The 20,554-nt window shown below is 45.8% G+C and overlaps 1 protein-coding gene across 1 annotated transcript in view; it reads left to right on the top strand.

Annotated features, from left to right (window-relative positions):
• Nucleotides 1–20,554, top strand: part of LOC149346098 (fatty acid synthase-like) — an 85,216-nt gene that overhangs the window by 38,088 nt on the left and 26,574 nt on the right. Inside the window, exons 13-18 of the mRNA XM_089541251.1 lie at nt 4,085–4,339; nt 5,893–6,066; nt 6,678–7,899; nt 8,902–9,056; nt 12,090–12,290; nt 13,859–14,197. Of these exons, the coding sequence (XP_089397377.1) occupies nt 4,085–4,339; nt 5,893–6,066; nt 6,678–7,899; nt 8,902–9,056; nt 12,090–12,290; nt 13,859–14,197 (2,346 nt within the window). The remainder of the gene's footprint in view (nt 1–4,084; nt 4,340–5,892; nt 6,067–6,677; nt 7,900–8,901; nt 9,057–12,089; nt 12,291–13,858; nt 14,198–20,554) is intronic.

Here is a 20,554-nt window from a genome sequence, read left to right as displayed (position 1 = left end):
TCTGCGAAACTGGTTCACTTTGATATAGAAAACTCAAGGCGAGGAAGAAACCAAAATTTTAATCGACGGTCACCATTGTGTAGTGCGAAACAAAGCGATAGCTGTTATGTATTTATGCTTTAAGATATTTTGAGGTAGAGAAAATGAGAACGACTTCATGTGTAATTCTAGAGCGCTCTTTTTAGCTTTCGCATTCACCCGTTTTTCAACTGGTTCCCCTGTCCATTCCGCCGCTCTAGGCACGCGACGCCATTGATCACCTCTCCCGATGGTTCCTGTGACAAATGATCATCGGCTGCGCATTCTTACGGTCTCGTCACACTCTCGTCCTTCCACAGCAACTGTGCGTCCCACCAGTTATGCGGACTACGACATACAATTATTACAACTACTACTAGGCCGCGCAAACAAGGAACACGCCGCTTAAAAGCTGCTGCTGCAATAGTGATTGAATTTTTGCCTTTGTGTTTAATCTGATTTCAACATCAGCAGGGTAATGCACCAAACGTTGATGCGAACCCGAGTGTTTATCCATTCTGGGTGGTTGTGTAGAGTAGGGGTGCAGTGTGAGAAGGTGTTCTCAAGCATCCTTGCTTCATGCGCTTTCAAGAACGAACGTTCCACTGTCGGTATAACGCGACCGTCTGGCGTGACAGGCACAATGAAGGAAACGTGCGAAAGGAATGACTAATTGCTGGACGCGTTGTAAATCTCATTGTGACGTCACTAGTGGTGAGTGTTCCGACCAGACACCGTAGTGCGCCGCATCTGCTCTCTCTCCTTTTCTTTTTTTTGCACTTCGTGTTACGAAGATTCCGAAGGTTCCGACGACAACAGCGCTCAAGAGGGAAACATGGACCTAACAGCTGTCCCTTAAAAAAATACTCGGCGCCTTTGTTCGCTTTCGCCGCGACAAGCAATGCGACATTTTTACCAAACCTAACATCTTTGCCTGTACTCATCAGTTTGGGGTCTCGATTCTCATTATTCCTTGTCGGTACGTTATAAGCGAACTAATTCGCTTCTGTTGATTTTTATTTTTCATCTAGTGTCCCAGTATAATCGATACATGGTTTACTGTTCTTATGTCACAAAAATGGCTTACTTCGAAATGCCGCCTCTGAATTGAAGCTGACTTTGCATTGATGACTGTTTTGCATGCTATATAATGCATATAACCGATGCCGCTGGGAAATCAAGTCCCTGATTAAGGGGATGACGAAGCTATCGGTGTAAAGTTCTTTGACGCCGTCACTCCAAGGTTGAACGATGATCTTAGCGTGGCAGGAGTTATCTCCACCTACTATAAAATCATGTGTCCTTTACGCTAATCTGCAAAACAAGCAAGAGCGCTGTACGTCAGTTCTCGCTTTGTCGGACGTTGTTTTCCTACAAGAGTAAAGCTCAGTGCTTATTCAATACAAGGCAGCCATCTGCGTCATATGTGGTGATTGTTTTGATGTTTAAAATTTTTTACTTTAAAAACCGTTAGAGATAGTTTGGTGAGGCCTGTGCACGAGGATTCTGCAGCAATGCAGACATAAAGTACTTTAGAGATCGTAATTGTCAAGCGACTAATCAAGTAATATTAAATAAACACCTTCTGTATTTTTTTAATCTAGGACGGAAACTCTCATTGTGAAATCGAAGACAATCAACAAGGGGGCGGGAAATTTTTTTGAATTTTTAAGATCGGCTGATGATTTCAAATGTCGAGAGTAAAAATGCGCTTTTGGAAGCTCGATAAATTGTCATTGTTACGCTGTAGAATTGCAGTGGCGCTGCTGAAATTTCTAATGCCGCGATTACCGACACTTGTTGCGTCTTTAGAGATGTCGAAGACGTTAACGTGATGTCGGCAACGACACCTCCAGTAGAGACGCCAATTTATAATTGTGCAGCGCGGAAAGACAAACTCACCTAACTTTCTCCAATTTTGAAAATTTTGCTAATGTGAAAATTTTGCCAATTTTGAAATCTTTAAAAAGTTGTCCCACCTGCAATGTTAGCTGCCTTCGATACAAGAATATCAGGTGTGCCCTAAGCGAAAAAAGCAAAAACCTGATTAGGTTATTTATGTCAGGATGAGAGAGGCTCAAGAGAGGCGCCTGTCCTGTTGTGTTCTTGTGCCTCTTTCGTCCTTGTTTTATTCGCGCCGTCCTGACATCAACTCAGCAGCTGATGGAACAGATGTAATTGATCTTAAAACTTAAATGCAGGTAGTGACCACTGAGTCTGATCATGAGAGAGAAATAACTAGAAGAATAAGAATGGGATGGAACGCATATGGCCGGTTCACTCAGATCATGAATGGCAGTTAACCAATATCCCTGAAGAGAAAAGTATACAACTGTGTCTTACCGGTACTCACCTATGGGTCAGGAACGTGGAGGCTAACAAAGAGGGTTCAGCTTAACTTAAGGACAACGCAGCGAGCTATGGAAAGAAAAATGATAGGTGTAACGTTAAGAGATCGGAAGCGGGCGGAGTGGGTGAGAGAACAAACGCGGGTATATGACATTCTAGTTGAAATCAAGAGGAAGAAGTGGGCTTGGGCAGGGCATGTAATGCGAAGCCAAGATAACCGCCGGTCCTTAAGGGTACAGAGTGGATTCCAAGGAAGGCAAGCGTAGCAGGGGCGGCAGAAAGTCAGGTGGACGAATAAGATTAAAAAGTCTGCCGGCATTCGGTGGCCGCAGGTGGCAAAATACAGTATTAATTTGAGAGACATGGGAGAGGCCTTTGCCCTGCATTGGGTATAGTTAGGCTGATGATGGCAATATTAAGCAGTTTCAGAGGCAGGAATTGCTGTAACAAATAGGACAGTAGGAAAAGCTGTACACACGCGCTCTCACTAACTACCTAAAGCTTTCCGGGCTGTCAAACTCCGGATTATTTTATAGGACCCACTGACCGAAGAAAAAGACGAAAGCAAAAAAATGGCCGAAGAAAAAAAATGACTTCCGGATAGAAAAACGCAGGTATCAATATTTTAAGTGCCGATCTATTTCATGTGCGTGAGTGAGGATGAAGGCTGTCTCTCGCAATCATTGCCTATCTGAAGAATGCAAAGAAGCTTGTAAGCCTCTCCTGTCTTTCGTTTTTTACAACATTTTAGGATCTTGCAGTGATTAAGAACCGGTTTGCTTAGGTTGTTCGCAACCGGTCGCATCATGTGCGTTCTGTCTATGTGCGCACTCTGCGTGACTGCTACATTTCACATTCCTTTACATCTCTTGCACTCGTCTTTCTAAGCGAGTTCGCTTAACATTCATAGATGCCAATGGTGTATATTTTGCACCATAGAAAGCTGTTCTATAAATTCTGAGGACAGGCGAGCCTATGAGGTAAGGCATTTCCAGAAATGCGCGCTTTAGCAGGTGGCAAATATAGTAAACGACATGTACCAGGGGGGCTCACCATATAGTTTCCACTATTGAGTGTTTACCACTGAAAAGGTGGTAGTGTTAGCATCGAATACAACGCACGATACCCTAAGCGGCTTACATCATAAGAAAAAAAAGTCAGCCCTTTCACTGAGGATGGTTCATTTCTAAAGAAACTGACCGGGTGAACGTCGGTATATTAATGTAAGACCTTGTGAGAACGGATACCACTAAATAAAATATCAAGTGTCCTTGAGTGGCTTTTAGCCGTCTTGAGAAAGTTTAACTGCAAAGTATAAAACTTCGGCATTGACAGGAAAGAAATGCGCGCTCTTAATTTTTTGTCCTTGTGATGAGGCGCAAGTGTATGACGTCACCACGTCAGTGGCTGTGGCAATTAATAGAAAGTTTTTAATTCTTGTGCGGGTTTCTGCCCTAGGGGTCTTCCGTCGTTACAAACTGGGAGGATTACAACAGATCGAACATTTCTAGTGCACCAAAAAATTGCAAGATTGGTTGAGTTTATTGTTCTTGAAAACTGCTGTGTTGACAGGATATAGCTTCTTTCTGAGAAGTGACAAAAACTTGATGCGCAGCAATCAGGTTTTCTGACAGAACGTTCCTTTCTTGAGCTCAAGGAGCAGGCAAAAATAATGTCAATTCTTTACCTACCGCTAAACTTGCGTCTGTGTGCACAGGACGCCTGATCTTCAAAGTGAACATAATGGCAGATTCCGGAGAGTTTGAAGTTTCCGAGTCAAAAGAAGTGGTGGCAAGAGGCCGAATTCGCCTGGCCAAGGATGGAGAGACTGTGCTCGACAAAGACCCTCCTGGAGCCCCTGAGGAAGCGGTGGACTATGACCTTGACAAAGAAGGTATCTACAAGGAGCTCAGGCTTCGTGGCTACGAGTACAGCGGCCCCTTCCAGGCTATTCTCAAGGCTGACAGAGAGAGTAAGTTCTTCTCATGCCCCAAGCAGCTGAGCACGAAACTAGATGCATCATTGCTATAGCCAACAGTGCCGACCTCTCAAAAAAAAGGCAAGAGCTCTGGCAGAGATACAAGCATTTTGCATTGTTAGTTTGGCCCGACTGAAACATAATGCACTATGCGATTATTAGAAGTAAAGTAAGAATGTTTAGCTAGAATGGTTCTCATGCAAAAATACATATCACAGAATCTATTGTTTGCTTCGCTTTTTTTACTAACAAGTCGAAGCAATCTATATAGCACCTTTGGTGAAGCATTAACGTGTGGAGACGAATCGCAGACACAAGTCGTCGTCGGGTCTTCACAAATATATTTGGCTGGACGCGCTCAGCCAGGCGGGAACGGGACAGCGTGCCGCCGGCATGCAGTTAAGCAGCGACGAAAATCCAGTCTGCGCCGTGCTTGGCAGGCGTACTGGGACAGTCGTCGTCTTCTGCGGCCGGACCACGATGGCACGCTATAAACGTATATCCTCATGCCGTACCCGTATCGATATTAAGTATTAGGCGCACCTCTCGGCCGCACGATTTCTGAACCTCAGCGGAGAGCACTGCCTGGAAAGGAAAATATCAACATAGGTGCTCTGCCTTCACTTAACCATGGAGTGCAAACATGTAGGCCAAGGAAACAGTGTGAAATCAAAACATTGTGGTGAATTTTTTTTTGACGCAAGGGAAGCTTTGGCAAAACAGGGCCATGACACAAGTTATCTTTCTCTTTTTAAGGGCGGTCAGATACACACTTGCCAAGTCTCTGAAAACAAAACAGCGAAATAGACGAAGGACGTAGAAAGAACTGCCACCACAAGCGCTGACTCGCAACTGATAATTTAATCACAAAACGCATAGTAACCAGTACGTCATTTGTGAGAAATGTGGAAAAGCTGCGGTCTAAAAATTCCGCTTTCCTGTGGTAGCTTGTATATTGGAAAAACTGGCCGATGCTTGAATGTAAGCTTGAAGGAGCGTAAGCTATCTCTGAAAAAACTACTTTCTTCAAATAAAGCGAAGGATTGTAGTGAATGGCGTGGGTGCCAGCGTTTCCTTTGCAAAACGACAATTTTGTTTCTGCATCCTAATCAATTAACAAGGAAGGTGTCTTAGGCCTACCGTATCTCTAAGAACGAGCACACGCGTTAGTGATCGATCAGTTGCCCTAGAATAGAATGTCTGTTTTATTTTGTGTGGCACAGCATCGACCGCAACTAACATGGTCAAGTTTGTTTCGCAGTTATTAACTAGTTTTGCCTTCCGATAAGTCTCTTCACAGGCTTAGAAGGGTCTACAAAGTCTCTGTGGAGTATAACTAAGTAAGCGTTGAATTTCTATGCGAATTTTCGCGTTAAATACTCTGGCAAATGACAACGATGAACGTCTTCCTGTCGCACGTTTCGTCTTCTCTGCTCAAACCATCGTGATAAGTAATTTCGGGTTGATTCATCGCATTTCACCATGTGTGTCTCGTCTTGCTTTCTGGGCTTGTGCAATGCGGTTTTAAGTCGCGGTCCATTCAACAGAGCCGTATGCCAAGCTGAAGTGGGAGGAAAACTGGGTCACCTTTCTGGATGCTATGCTCCATCTGAACGTGCTGGCCTACCCTTGGAGAGCGACTGCGCTGCCTGTAAGGATTCAGTCATGCCGCATCGACCCGAGAGTCCACGCTCAAGTTGTCGAAAAGGTTGGAGACGCAGGTATGTTGTGAAACCCTCCTGGAGAACCTCTAGAAATGAGTAATGGTCTCACACGAGCTTAGGGCTTTGAAATAAAGCATCTCATCGAGAAAAGTAGCTGATGTCGGAGTAGCGGGTCCATTATAGGCAATGCTGGCTGGGGTATGCTTTTGTAGGCAGTATTTAGCCGCAGTTTACTTACGTGTTTCGCCACAACTATATCAGGTAGTTCGTGTCTAGTGTAGCCTACATTGTAATGTTGGTATACCTACTTGAGTTCGAGACCAAGTTCGCAACACTGGCGTGATCGGTTCTTGCAGGCAATGTTATGACACGTATGATATATTTTTTTGCACTCATTATGTTCTATACTTTCTGTGAACAACAGGCCCCTTGGAAATTTGTAGTAATCATTTCTTATTCAAGAAAAAAAATTGCAGCACTATTAAGTAAGCAACCATCGCCTACATATCATAAATATAGTTCTGAATCAGAGAATCAGTGCGGCAGTCCGGTTTTTACGAATTCATTCATTTTTTTGGCTTGCGATGTTAGCAGCCAAAAATAGCCGCATATCGAGAAAGGTAATACAATTCTTCCTATTCCTCTTGTACTATCGTACAACTACGCAGGTGTGGACGCCGTCCGCAACTCGAACCTCAACACTTGCCGCGCTGGTGGTGTCGTAGTGCGCAAACTGAGTGTTGGCATTGTTCAGCGCCGCCCAGTCCAGCAGAGCCCGACTGTCGAGGAATACCGCTTCGTGCCATACGACGATGACGAACAAGCGAGGTGTGTAAGAGAAGGTCAAGTGCGTGAGTACCTCGACGTTTGCTGTAACGTCGCCCGAAGAATCGTGACGTCATACGGTGGAGACAAGGCCCTGTTATGCCGCCTGACAGACTGCCAGCACGAGCTTCCCGAAAACATACTGAACCAGTACAAGGAGGATCTCAGCAAGCACCATGGCCTCTTGCGGACACTCATCGCTATCCTTGACAAAGCCAATGCCTCAACATCCCTCGCAACTACAGTGCAGTCAGTCACTCTAGCCAGCAAAGAACGTCTGGAGAGGGACTTGATCAGCACTGTTCTTCTCGAAGAGGACCCTTTGAGGCATGTCATCGACGTTGCTGTTGAGGACATTGCCCAGAAGAAGATCCACGTGTTAGAGCTAGGCGATGAAAACTCTTTGCTCGCGGCACCTAAGGTGAATGAAATCTTGTCTGCGTATGATGCAAGTAGGAAGGTGGAATATACCGTGGTTCATCCCTCGCCAGACAGTATTCCTCTGAAGGAAGTTCCAGAAGGCGTGAACGTCGTTTCCTGCCACCCGTCCTTTGTCTCTGAATCAAATATTCCTGAAGCAGACTTGGTGATTGTTGCTCGGGGCAGTATGTGTGCTCCATACAAACCCCAAACGCTGGCTCACACAGTGTCCTTGTTGTGCAAAGAACGTGGTTTCGTTCTGCTTTCCCATCGCATTGCTCTTACCAAGGAAGAGGAGTTCCTCTCTGACCTCAGCAGTGTTCCTTTCCAAGCACATCCCATTGATGTGATGACTTCGGCACTCAAAGCTCGTGGGTTTCAGCCGTTGTGCACAAAGTCGAACAACCTTGCAGCGCTTCTTCTGTTCCGCAAAATTTCAACAGCGGTGGACGTGACCAGTCAGGAGTTCATCAGCGTGAACAACGAGAGTTTTGAGTGGGTCGAGATGCTGAAGGAGAAAGCTATTGAGTATGACAAAAAACCAACTGTAGAGAATATTTGGCTCTTCGCCGAGGACTCCAGCAGCAGCGGCATTGTAGGACTCACCAACTGCCTCCGACAGGAAACCGGTGGAAGCCACATAAGGTACGAGCACAGAAAGGATGGTTCATAGTCATCGCCAGACCATAGTTACTACACTGCTCTTAGTACTGCATAGTATACAGTAAATATTTTTTTAATGAATAAAGTTTGTCATTGCCATAGACTAAGAAAACAGCGCTATACATCTAACGAAGTCACAAAACTCTTAAAATATGCTGGCAGGAGTGTGCAGGACCTGTTACAGCTGCGGCAAGAGAAATATAGTGGCAAGAACAAGGGTCACTGACACAATTTTGCCTTTAATAACCTCAGTCGTTCTCTTCAAAGCACTTATTTGCTCACTTGCTTTCAGCCTCGCGCCGTTGAGGATTAACTGAGTATTAAGAAGGACCTGTAGGCTTTCCTCGCGTACTTTGCAAACATTTCCGATGCTCCGATTGTTTTTTGGGAGTAAAATCAGCTGACAACGCATTTCACCAAAGGTCTTTGCCAGAACTTTAACAATAAAATGTTTCCACTGTTCGCTTTCATGATAGAACAGAACTGGTTTACCTAAATGCAATCGGTAAGGCACACACGCACCGAGTTGCCCCAGAAGGGGCCAAGGAAAGGCAACCTCCCGTCTGCAGAGTGTAGTTTCGGTCATAGACAGCCGAATAAAATGCAGCATGCTTTCTCCGTACTCGACATTTGCCATCTGCTGTTAATGCAACAACCTTCAGTATGTATAGAGTCAAGGTAGCGGTAGACGCCTGTAGAATAATGTCATATTCTCTGGTAGACCAAGAGCAAACACGAAGCCACCTTTTTCTTAAGATTGTGCGCAGTATTGTGCTCTTCTCATACCATATGACACTTGTTCTTTTCGCGCCTGTCTTTCTGACTTTTGCTGTCTTTGTGTCAATGCACAGCATATGCCACCAGCATTATCAGCCCGTGGCTATTTAACGCGGCTATCCGCAGCGACTTTACATAGATCTATTGAAGGCGGCGAGTCCGTCGTAAACCTTGCTGTGCTTTCATTCAATTCTGGTCCTTTTGCAGGTGTGTAATCGATACAAGTGTGAAGGGATTGAACAAAATAGCCGGCTTCAGCCCGACCAACCGGGATTACGAAGATGTGATGCAGAGGGACCTCGTCATGAATGTATACCGCGACGGCCGGTGGGGATCGTACAGATATCAATCAGCGGAGTGGAGTGAGTATTCTCCCTTTCTCTCTTGTGTGCCGGCCGGCGCGGTGGCTTACTGATTATGGAGCTCGGGTTCTGACCCGAACGAAGTGGGTTCAATCCCAGCCGCGGCGGTCGAATTTCGCTGTAGGCGAAATTCTAGAGGCCCGTGTGCTGTGCCATATCAGTGCACGTCAAGGAACCCTAGGTGGTCGAAATTTCCGGAGCCCTTCATTACGGTGTCCCTCATAGGCTGAGTAGCTTTGGGACGTTAAACTCCCATAAACCATACAGCAAACCTGTGGTGTGCAAGTATGAACCCACCGAAACATGTGATTAAAGGGAGCCATTAGTGGCGAAACAGTACTCTTTTCGATTATTATAATAAATTACAGTACTGTTCAGGATACCTGTCTGGAAAAAAAATATCACTGAGTGCAATGATGCTCACTTCAAGCTTGAAAGCGTTTCTTCTTTCCTCTTCTAACACGCTATAATCATGTCTTAATATTGAGCTGTGTGAGCCTCTTAAGAAACATTTTCTTCCACTTACGAAACCAGTTTGGCGCCTGATACTGTGTATATCGTGCATTTGGCTTTGGGAACCTGTGTGTTGTGTGTTGTAGTAGCTATCTCACTTGCCTGAGCGCACAAACATTTACTGAAGCAGCATGTTCGGGTTGAATAGCTCGCGGAGCGAAATGAACACGTTACTATCTATGGCTATGTAACTCTATTTATATATTGGAATCCCTTCTTACCAAAAGTAGTGATGCTCACACTGCTACTGCTGTTAGTGATTATAATAATAATATTGAAATTTTTATTCATACCTAAGAGGCCCCGATGAGCGTTGTGTATGGGGGCATAACAGAGAAAAATTTCCATGAAATTAGAACCGAGCTAAAAGTAGAACGAACACGATAATTTTAAATACACTGAAGGAGCACAAAGCTAATCTAAGAAGGAAATTATTTTTAAACAGAACAAAACTCTATCAGCTGATGAAGACCCTAACTTTGCTCGTTGCCCTATAAACGATATAGACATCAGTTATATTTTTTCTAATGCATCAGCACTAGACGCCTCGCTAGCGAAGAAGCTGTACTGTCTGCTGATAAAGTCTCCACCTGCCAGCTGCTACCTGCCATGATTGGGAAGGGAAAAAGTTGAGAATGGGCAATCCACTCTCCATTTTCACCGAGGGAAGTGGAAGTGGGCGACGGAATTTATGGTTTTGAGGAAGCGGAAAGGCGGAGTAACCGTCTCACTTCTCGACAGACACCTCAACCACGCCGAGAGGACACGGAGGAAGGAGGAAATGAAAGAAGAAAGAGGGGTATAGGTGTCGCAGAGGAGAGCTGCGGAATAATGTCAAACACATGGGGTTCTTTACCGTGCACTGATATCAGTTGCATAGCACACGGGCGCCTTTTGCGTTGCGCCTGCATCGATATGCGGCCGCCGCGGTAGGGCTCGAATAGTGAAGACGAAGCTGACAGCGACGGTAGCTGGTGAAAAGTGGAGAGAAGGAAATCCCTCTATGGTTTTCGTGCGCTAGCACTAGGCGGATCACTGGAGAAAAAAAAACGCTAATATGCTGGTTATGTAGCAAAACCGGTTTGGCGGCAGCTGCAGCCACGTGCAAAGGACGAACGCCATGCACGCCAGCTGCAGCCAAGTAGAACGGAAGATAACGCGCCTGCTACGGCCTAGCGGAAAGAGGCCAAAGCGGTTTCGCGGCCGCTGCAGCGATGTTCAATAGCAGAAACTGTGTCGCTCGAGCTGCCGCTTACATTCCGCGTAGAACCGGCATAAGTAACCTGTTAGAAGGGTCCATATACATTTTGCTAGTGTTGTTGTTGTTAGTGGCTATTTATTGGTAATGAGAAAATAAAATATGAAGGAACAGACGTTGCTAGCCACGGCATCTGCCATCGAAGCCTGAAGCACCTGAGCTGCGGCTAGCGACAATAAAATGAGACGGAACGGACAGGGGGAAGGAAAGAAATGAGGGAGCGATAGAACAACAGACAGGGGTAGGGCGGCAATATACACTATGCACAAATACTGGGTATTTAAATAAAATGCATTGGGGTGCTGCCCGCGCAAGGTTGTTGACTACTTTTTTTTTGTTTCTGTAGAAGCATTTAAGTAAGGTAGCACGGCACGCTTCTTTTACATAGCTATAAACAGCAAGACCATTTTTGGTTAGCTCTGTTGTGGCTATTGGTATCTGTTAAGAAATCCTAACTGGCGGAGTCAGCGAAGTGTCTTGCATAGAGGCTTCGAGAGCGCTCGGCCATGGATAGCTAAGTAAAGATTACAGGCGCCGCATTTCTAGCCACCAAATGGCCCGATGACCCACTGATTTGAACACCGCATCTCTGATCGAGTAATATTAATCACGCATGTACGCGTTGTTAAAGTGCAAAAACACTGAAAAGCTCTGACTTGCGGACTTTTCGGACTTTTCTTTTAACGCCTGGTTCCTTCTCTTCAATGTGCACTTCATTGCCTCTGGCCTGGTATATTTAGTGACTAGCCTACTTTCTGTTGTCACAAATAAGTATGCTTTCTGGATCGCGATGGCCGACAGCCCTTCTTGTGTAAACTGTGCCTGTGAAGAGACAATCAGACATCTCTTGTGTGAGTGCCCTGTCTTTGTGACCGAAATACATAAGCTGCGTTGTGCTCTGGACCGCCTTGATCCTCGCCCTTTCACAGAGGCCAAGATCCTCGGTCCGTGGCCACAACAGTCGACTGCCACAAAGGCTTACAAGGCACTGTTTTGTTTTTTGAGAGAGACTGCCTTGACTGACAGATTGTGACTGTGTTTCTCGTTCTTTCTCTCTTCCCTCTTTAATCCTCTCATTCCCTTTACCTGTGCAGGGTAGCCAAAGGGAATCCTTCCTGGTTAACGTCCCTGCCTTTCCCTCTCTCTGTATCTACCTATCTATCTACTTTCTATTGCTGCATCAAGGAAAAAAGGTTCGTCAGTTGTGCGCCTGTGACTGCCAACACTCATGGCCGTCGTATTCTTGCATGTGTGCATCGCAGGCACGGGGCTGAAGTTGGACACGGAGTTCGCCTTTCTAGACGTGCAGACATGCGGAGATCTGTCGAGCCTGAAGTGGTTTGAGTCTCCCCTTCGCTACGCGTCCTCTTCTTCTGGTGTCCTGTGTGACGTCTACTTCGCGCCGCTCAACTTCCGTGACGTCATGGTGGCTTCCGGAAGAATGCAGCTGCCAGTCGCGCAGAGTAAGTACATGCTCGGCAAAAACAATACATCAATGTGTGCTTTTTCTGCAGAGTTAGCATTATGATATCGGGTGTTTCATCGAAGACATATGCAATTTTAAAAAATACACCTGCGATTTACAGGTTTTTCGGCAGATCATTGTCAGCGGTGTAGCGCATCAGAATATGAGTTACTAGTTGGTAGGTGAACTAATATTGCAGAGTATAATTATTACTATTAGTCTCCTTAATTATTGAGAGGTGTGCGTAGACCACCATATGGAGTATTCCTTTCTAGAATTGGGAAAATGCAGTTACCCTCGGCGTGGTGGACCAACACACTTTGTCTATTTCGACGAGTTATGTGCATTGAAGGGGTTACTTTGCCGGCAAGCGTTGCCAAGAGGCTAGTAATTGGCCTCGCTATGGTCAGAATTTGTTGAGCCAAGGCGCCGAAGGAAACCGTTTTAGAAATTTTCAAATGTGGTAAACTACTTACAGTGGGCTTATACGCCTCTCAATAAATAACTCGACCAACAGTAATAATTAAAACAAATTTATTCAGTGTTGGTCAAGCAGCCTACTACTCTCAACGTCTAACCTGCATTTTCATATCGTACACCGCTGAAAATGCTGTGCCTATAGAGCGATCTTCCAATTAAAACGCCCACATTTAAAAACTACAGAGCCTCTTGCGTGACTCCCCCGATACGTACTCCTGTGTCTACTACTGTGCACCCGCCAGAAAATATGAGAAAGTGCCGAGCGAGTTATCATGCTGTTAACGGACGCTTCGAACAGAATTTTCTGAAGAAGCGAAAAGAAAGAACCGAAAAGTGTGTGACAGCTCCATAATTCCCGGACAGCTGGTGAGTATTTTGTAGTTTACAGAATGGTTACGCAGCAAGAAGAGACACCTTTTCCAAAACTACAATTAGAGAACGATAATTGCGTTCAATATATTTCTTGCACCGTTTCAGGGGGCACAATATTATACACATATTAAACGCCTCTTACGAGGTGCCACAGTTTCTTTTTATGGTAGTTCTAGCTCTGGATATCTAACTGGAGGAACGAAGAGGCAGTGGTTAATAAGGATTCAAAGTGAATAGAAACTTAGAGGAATAGCCTTACCCGGAGGAATGGGTCAATAGAGGGTAGGGCAGGGGTTTCCAATACATGATCTTTTAACTTTCTACCCGTGATAGGTATGCGGCGTCTGTGATGTTTCTAACGCAGAAAAATGTGCTACTTTCTTGGCAAGAGGGAAGGAATCGGATGGGGATCATACTCGTCGCACTGTAAATTTAAATACAGCTATCAGTCATTAGTTTGTGTCATCAGCGTTCTTCTCAACTGGCCATGTTTCCTAACTTGCAAGGAATGCCGTTCACTGGCTCATCAGTAATGAAGCGAAATATTGAAACAGGAAAATCATGTTTTTCAAGTACGGACACTGAAGAGACTTGAGAAAGCGAAGAGTCGACACGGTCTCCTGTAAACGCTCTCCTGCAACCGCTCACTGTCATTCATACTTAGAATAGCACTCATGACGGACATCATGCTTATACTGGCCCCTTTCTGTCCAGAGTCCTCAATAAAACTGGCTGCATTAGGCAGCCACATCGGCTTGGAGTTCTCGGGCCGAGATCGCAAAGGTCGACGGGTGATGGGCATCGTTGCATCGCAAGCGATTGCGACCGTGGCGCTGGCTGATCCCCTCTTCCTGTGGGATGTCCCCGAGACCTGGACCCTCGAGGAGGCCTCCACCATTCCGGTGGCCTATTCTACGGCATACTACGCGCTCCTGGTTCGAGGGAACATGAGACCTGGAGAGTACGTCCTGGTCCACTCTGGCAGCGGAGGAGTCGGACAGGCGGCCATAGGCATCGCCCTCTCTATGGGGTGCACCGTGTTCACCACTGTCGGTGAGCATACGGATTGCATTGAAGCCTTATATATTTAAGATATGGAAACGCTCAGTAAAGTAAAAAATGGTCAATTCGGTGCCATCGTGGGTGGCAACAAGTCGTCCCGAAAGTTTAACAGTTAATTAATTATAACCAGACGGACCAAAAGAAAATTTTCTAGTTGCCTGGCACGTGCTGCTGTTCGTCTCTCGTTTCGTCATAGGCATGGTATCGCGAGTCCTAGAGATGTAAAATTTCAGAAAATTTTGAATGCCTTCAGAAACCTTTTTTTAGGTTTTTTTTTAATTAAAACTTGAAATTTTCCAAAACATGACAAACAGAGATTTATTTGAGATAACATAACGAGCAGTAATAATGAGCCAAAATTCAGGCGAATATGCAAATATAAATGTCCCTTTTCTGAAAATAAGTTCTTGTTCTATTGCGCCGAGAAAGGAAACATGGAAGCTGACCTATAAGTCAATTACTCCACACCGGGCTAGGAGATACTGTTGCTGGATGCGGCACTACGCGCAGCAGCATGAATTTAAGTTGAGTCGATAGTTAGGTTCGACTGTACGCACACGCTTTCGACCGCGTTCTCGGGAAAGCCTGTTGTGGAGTCTTTTATGGACGTTTCCGAAATTTGGCCAGTTTCGTTTGCAGCCAGCAGATGGTGGTATCTGTAGTAGTGGGAAAGCCAGGGAAATTAGCGGCTGGTTGGTGCAAAGGCTTTTTCACCATGTAAACGGTGCCATGTGCTTCACAGAGTCACAGACACCTGTCTTGGACCAAATTCCTGCCGGCGTCCTGTACTCTGCTACGTTCAAAATCAGTTTAGCGATTTCCAGTTGTCACCCACACTTCGCGCACTTTTATGTGGGAAGGTCCCAGACACCCTTAGAGCGTGTGGGGGTAGCGGTCTCGGACTCGAAGGAGATGCCCTCGACTCAGCGTGGCAAGCTCAGCGGAGACCAGCTACCAAGTGACAAGAGGTTTTTGGGCGTTCGGTCCCCAGCTTTCGCTGGTCGCAAGCCAGAGCATGGGTCGGAGCCAAAGGTTCACAAACAAAACAAAGTTTATACAGCCAAGAGACGATACAGAGAATTACACAATCACTAGTACAAACATATACAAAGTGATTAACGAAACAATGCAATTCGTGCAATGTTAAACTCGAGAGAGAATACAATACAGAGGCATATTGCACCTTGAGTGCACTAACACAAGAGAGAGAGGTAAACAAACAAAACACAATTTGTTCACCGGGCACTGCGGCAGTCCGACGACCAGAGTTCCACGACGATGCCGTCCCGCAGACTGGCGACCGTTGCCTCGTTGGTCCGATGCTGGCCGAGTGGTGTTTTCCCGGGAGTCGAACGGGCGCGCTCCGATGAAGCTTAAACGGCGGTCCGGACTGACTTGCAGTGATGCCAACTCAGGTCAACGTTTTCTGCCTAAATTTAATCCCCAAAAATCCCTAGATTGAAGAAAAATCCCTAGCTTATAATTTTTTAATTGTTAATGCGACCATTTGAGCTTTAACAAAGTCTCAGCGCAGTTCACTGTTTCGTCCATTGGTTATGCATTTTGTTAGACATAAATAAAAGCGTGTTAGACACAATTGCACCTTCTTTTGGTGTGTAGATTTACCTTACATAGAGGGCCCACAGATGGCGCCAGCTTTTACAGAGACGTGTGGTCACTGGAGAGAAAGATAGCGAGCAACGACGCTCATGAGCAGACGACTCCCGTTTCACTGCACCGGCTTTTGAGCTGCTCCTTCAGCCGGCTTATCTTTACGCGCAAAGAACCTATGCAGCCCTTTGGAAAATAAATGCAGTTGATACCAAATTGAAAGAGCTCGCATTTTCTGCTAAGCCCCGTCAACACATGAAAGTATTTTATTCAGACACCATTAAGGGTTGTTTTAAGGATTGTTTTAAGAAGCACACAGAAAGACGAAAATATTTGAATTAATGAAAGACCTCTTCTCGCCTCATAGAGGACATTCAGAAGCGGCAAAATGGCGTATCTCGCCGCATAGCTATTTATTAATCATAGTCGCAATCAAAGACCGTCAAATAGTTTTGGAGCTACTAAGGATTGACGTCCCGAGAAACTGACATAACCAAAAAATGTAATCTTGTTATAGTTACACAGCAATGATACAGACGTAAGATTGGTAATCACAAAATCAGAAAGTGATTCCTTACACCTTTGAATGTGTTTTTTGGTTGAACAGCACGTTTATATCAAGTGTTCTAGCATACGTGGAGAATGCGAACAATTGTGCCACTTTTTGGTAAAGGTAAGCGGTGAGCGTAAACGTAGCGCATTGATCCAGGCACAAGTCTAAATTCAACTTCGTCTTTTGTAGAGGAGCAGTCACTCGAAGTGCCAGAGATAGCACGCACGTTAAACAGTTTGAAATTCACACGGTTTCGTTTTTCCTCCCTGTGCAGCAGTCGATAATTTCGCGTTGCAGAACTGCTTTCGCCCTCGGCTCGGCAGAATACTAAAAATAAAGGAGTAATAATTAGCATTTTTCAAAGTTTTTTCTGTTCCAAGGGCAAAATAATCAGATACACCTGCCATTAGGCCGCTTAGAGTAGCAATTCTACGGCCTCTCAAAATCCTTAGATTTGACAAAAAAGACGCTAGATCCCTGAAGCAAAGAAAAAACCCCTAGATCTAGGGATAAATCCCTAGGGTTGGCATCACTGCTGACTTGACAGCGGTCAGCGCCCTTTCTATAGCCGCGCTTGCACGTCTGTTTGTTTTACGCGCCCCAGTAGGCGCGCACATACACGCAGCATTGGCTGTACTGTCTCCCTTCCCTCTTCTCACTGGTCGCGCGTCCCCATTGGTCAGAGTACGGGGGTCGCATCTCGAAGTTTCGAGCGTGTTCTAGCGTGGCGCCGTCGCCGACGGGCGAGGGGGACGTGTCTTAGTGCACGCAAGGCTGCGCCCTTTTCCCCCCGTCAGCTGTAGAAGCAACTCGGCTGTTCCAGAGAAATCTTCGTGGATGACTCATTCCTTTGACGCACGCCGTGGCGGTGTAGAGAGAGGCACGCGCTCGGCGGGGCTTTCCCTCTCTCCCGTTGGGCTCGCGCCGGCGAGACGCCGTGCGCGCGGCGGTTTCTTTGTTTCTAAAATGCGCCGAATTTCGTGACACCAGTGAATGCTGCCCTTCTAACAGTTATGTCCACTCAATGCTGCCCGCAATCTGCACATCGTCCGGATGCTTTCCTCTGTACCTTGCATTCAGCAAGTTAGCAGCAGTGTGGACTGGTCGCAAACAAAGCTTTTCGCGCCTCCTGGCAATTTCGTTTGCTCGAATCTGTTCCGCGCTTGTCAGCGCGGAGGTCGCCAGGTTTGCTGCTTGTTCGTTTGTAATGGAATGGGAGGCTTCTTCAACGTCGGACAGCAAAGAATTGTCCGACACTCGTGAGGTTATGGCTGGCGCAATTGGCGTAATGAGGAGCAGGCAGCTTTGTACGGGCACCTAGAAACCGTCTTCGTACAAAACAGCTTTTCGCACGGACTTGTTTACTTCCAGGTCACTTAATATTACGGTCTGTTGAAGCCTTCCTAGTTTCTCAGGAGGCTTTGAAGTGACATAGTCATGCCTCCCCACCTTGTTTTGCTCGGAAGCTTTAGATCGAGTTTCCGATCTCCCTTTCCCGTGTTTTGCTTCTTGTTCCTCCTGCAACGCCGCAGCAACTATGTGGGTACGCTTCAGGCATTTTATAACTTGCCTTGCCGCATGACCGACATCCTGGAATGTCTTTAGCTTCATCAAATAGTTCAAAAAGCATGTTTAGACGATGGGCCACACATCCAATGCATGTGATATGCTCATATTTGCTTGCAACAATACCGCAGGCTGCTTGGATGTTGCTAGCGTTGTCTGTGACTAGAGGCAATGCTTCATCGCTTCCCAGCGATTCAATTACTTTGCAGATCTCGGCAGCAGCATACAGTGCAGTGTGACGATTTTGGCCTGTTTCAACTGATGAGTAGGAAAATGGCTCTGGCGTAGCCGCGAATAAATTCATGAGTTCCTCAAATTCTGCTTCATCCATCTGTCAAAAGTGTTATACACGAAGCGTTTATGAAAATTTCCTGAATGTGGTGTTTTGCTCGCGTCCAGCAGTGGTCCAGTCAGAAGATGTCGAGAAGGCAGGGAATATTATGAGCGAAGCATCCTAAAAGCTTCTCTCCAGTGTTCATTCTCAGTCATAGAAAGTGGCGCATTCGTTGAGTGGATCGCTCGAGCCAAGGCAGTGTCTATTTGGCTTTGCTGCTCTGGAGTCATGCCGTCTACAAACAACGCAACGCTCTTGATTTTCTTTTATGGTAAAGGCTCCTCTTGATCACGTCTGCAGAGTTCTGACTCACTTGTTTGAATTGATGACTGAGCTGACACACAGTCTGGATACTTGGCCTTTTTTTCCTTGCTGCAAGTTTCCTTGATGTAAAGCGGGAATTTCTTACACACCAACAGATGCCTCGCCAATTAAACCTGTGTCATTCAGAAATCCATATATATGAAAATATGTATGTAAAAAAATATGAAATGCACCTTGATTGATAGCAAAGTGAATTGTATTTTTGTCAGCGATATTTATTGGGTCATTTTGTTTTAGCAGATAAAAAAATGTTTCAAGTTGAGCGCCGCATCGCTATCCTTGGTCGTCCCGTACTGGCACTGCATTGTAAAACACGACTTCCGTGCCGCTAAGAGTTCTGTTCTGTGTTTACAATAGCAGTGGTATGCGAGAGCAACCTCAAACGACTTGAGAATCACGAGCAACTACAATAGTCCCGTGTCAGTCGGTGAAATTTTGGCCATTTCCGATTAATGACATGAGCCTGAGTTGCCATCTTTGCTTGCGTCGTTGTCGCGTCATTGGAGCTGTAATGTGAGTTGCAAGTGTTTCGAGTGACGATTCCCCGAGGAGAGGCTCACCTATAAGCTCAGCGGCGGCAGATCGCTGCGCGGGCAGCCAAAACCTAAATCTTGCCCGCCTCCGTTCGGCACTACGAGTTCCGTCTGCGGTCGTCCATGTTAGTCATGCCGCAGCAGATGCGGTAAAAATCGCATTACCGAGAAACGTCATCAGCAATTGTATGTATGTATGTATGTATGTGTGTGTGTGTGTATGCGTGTATGTATGTATGCGTGTATGCGTGTACGTCTGTATGTATGTATGTATGTATGTATGTACGTACGTACGTACGTACGTATGTACGTATGTATGTATGTATGTATGTATGTATGTATGTATGTATGTATGTATGTATGTATGTATGTATGTATGTATGTATGTATGTATGTATGTATGTATGTATGTATGTATGTATGTATGTATGTATGCATGCATGCATGTATATATGTATAGTCTTTGTCAAAAGTAACCAGGCTGCATGGTTTGCTTCTAGCTTGTACAGTGCAGCCCTTGCAGCTTCCCTGAAGCTGAAATGGTCGCTAAAGGTAAGGACTGGGGGTCTTCTTACCTTCCAACCACTTTTGACCTTAATGAAAGTCACAACGGCTCCACTACAGAAGCTAGCAGCAAACCATGCAGCCTGGTTACTTTTGACAAAGACTGTACAGTATGTACACACACACCCACCCAGAAACCTGCCCACTTGATACTTCGTTCACTACGGCGTGTAGGTCAGCTGGCCGGTGTTTCTTTGTCAATCACTTCTATATCTCCACCCAATTATTGCAGCTGTTTTTGCAGTTGGCACAGTATTGAGACTAGGCTTTGGCTCAATAATACTGTCCAGCAACAAGAATTCATTTCAGCACAAATAAACTTGCAAGCGCGAGCAACAAAGACATAAGCATGGGGGAACGAATAAGGACGCGTCACTAAAAACAATAGCCTTTGTGTAATGTTTCCTCAAGTAGTGAGCTAACACGAACGTATTTCTTGACCATATCCTTGTAGTGCTGCCGTGCCCGGTGGGCGCGTAGGTGCCGAGTGGATAATTCGTATGCGGTTGGTGAGGGCGCTGGTTGTGGCTGACGCGTGCTGCCATATGGTCGTGCCGCTCAGAGGGGTGTCAAAAAATTTTAGGGTGTCCGCTGAAGCACAGGATACATGTGCAAGTAGGTTACGCTCAGGATTACGCATTAATTGCTCCGAAAAGCGGAAATTTGGGCGAGTCGGTAAGTATTCATGATTTTGCTCACAGTTCATAGTCAGCGCTTCTTTGCGTCACTGTTTCGTCTCGTGTCCTGTTCCTGTTGCGCTTTGAGCGAAATCATGAATTGCTCAGAATGTGGGGCCAAGCGAAACCCATTATGTTAGCTATCAGCGCACTGATTTAAAGCTGCGGAATAAACGGGAACTAGTC

This window comes from Amblyomma mixtum, chromosome 4 (genome assembly GCF_055824585.1).
Source record: "Amblyomma mixtum isolate Tamu chromosome 4, ASM5582458v1, whole genome shotgun sequence".
Taxonomy (NCBI): domain Eukaryota; kingdom Metazoa; phylum Arthropoda; class Arachnida; order Ixodida; family Ixodidae; genus Amblyomma; species Amblyomma mixtum.
Note: the sequence above shows the minus strand (reverse complement) of the source record. Positions and strands in the feature narration are given on the sequence as shown.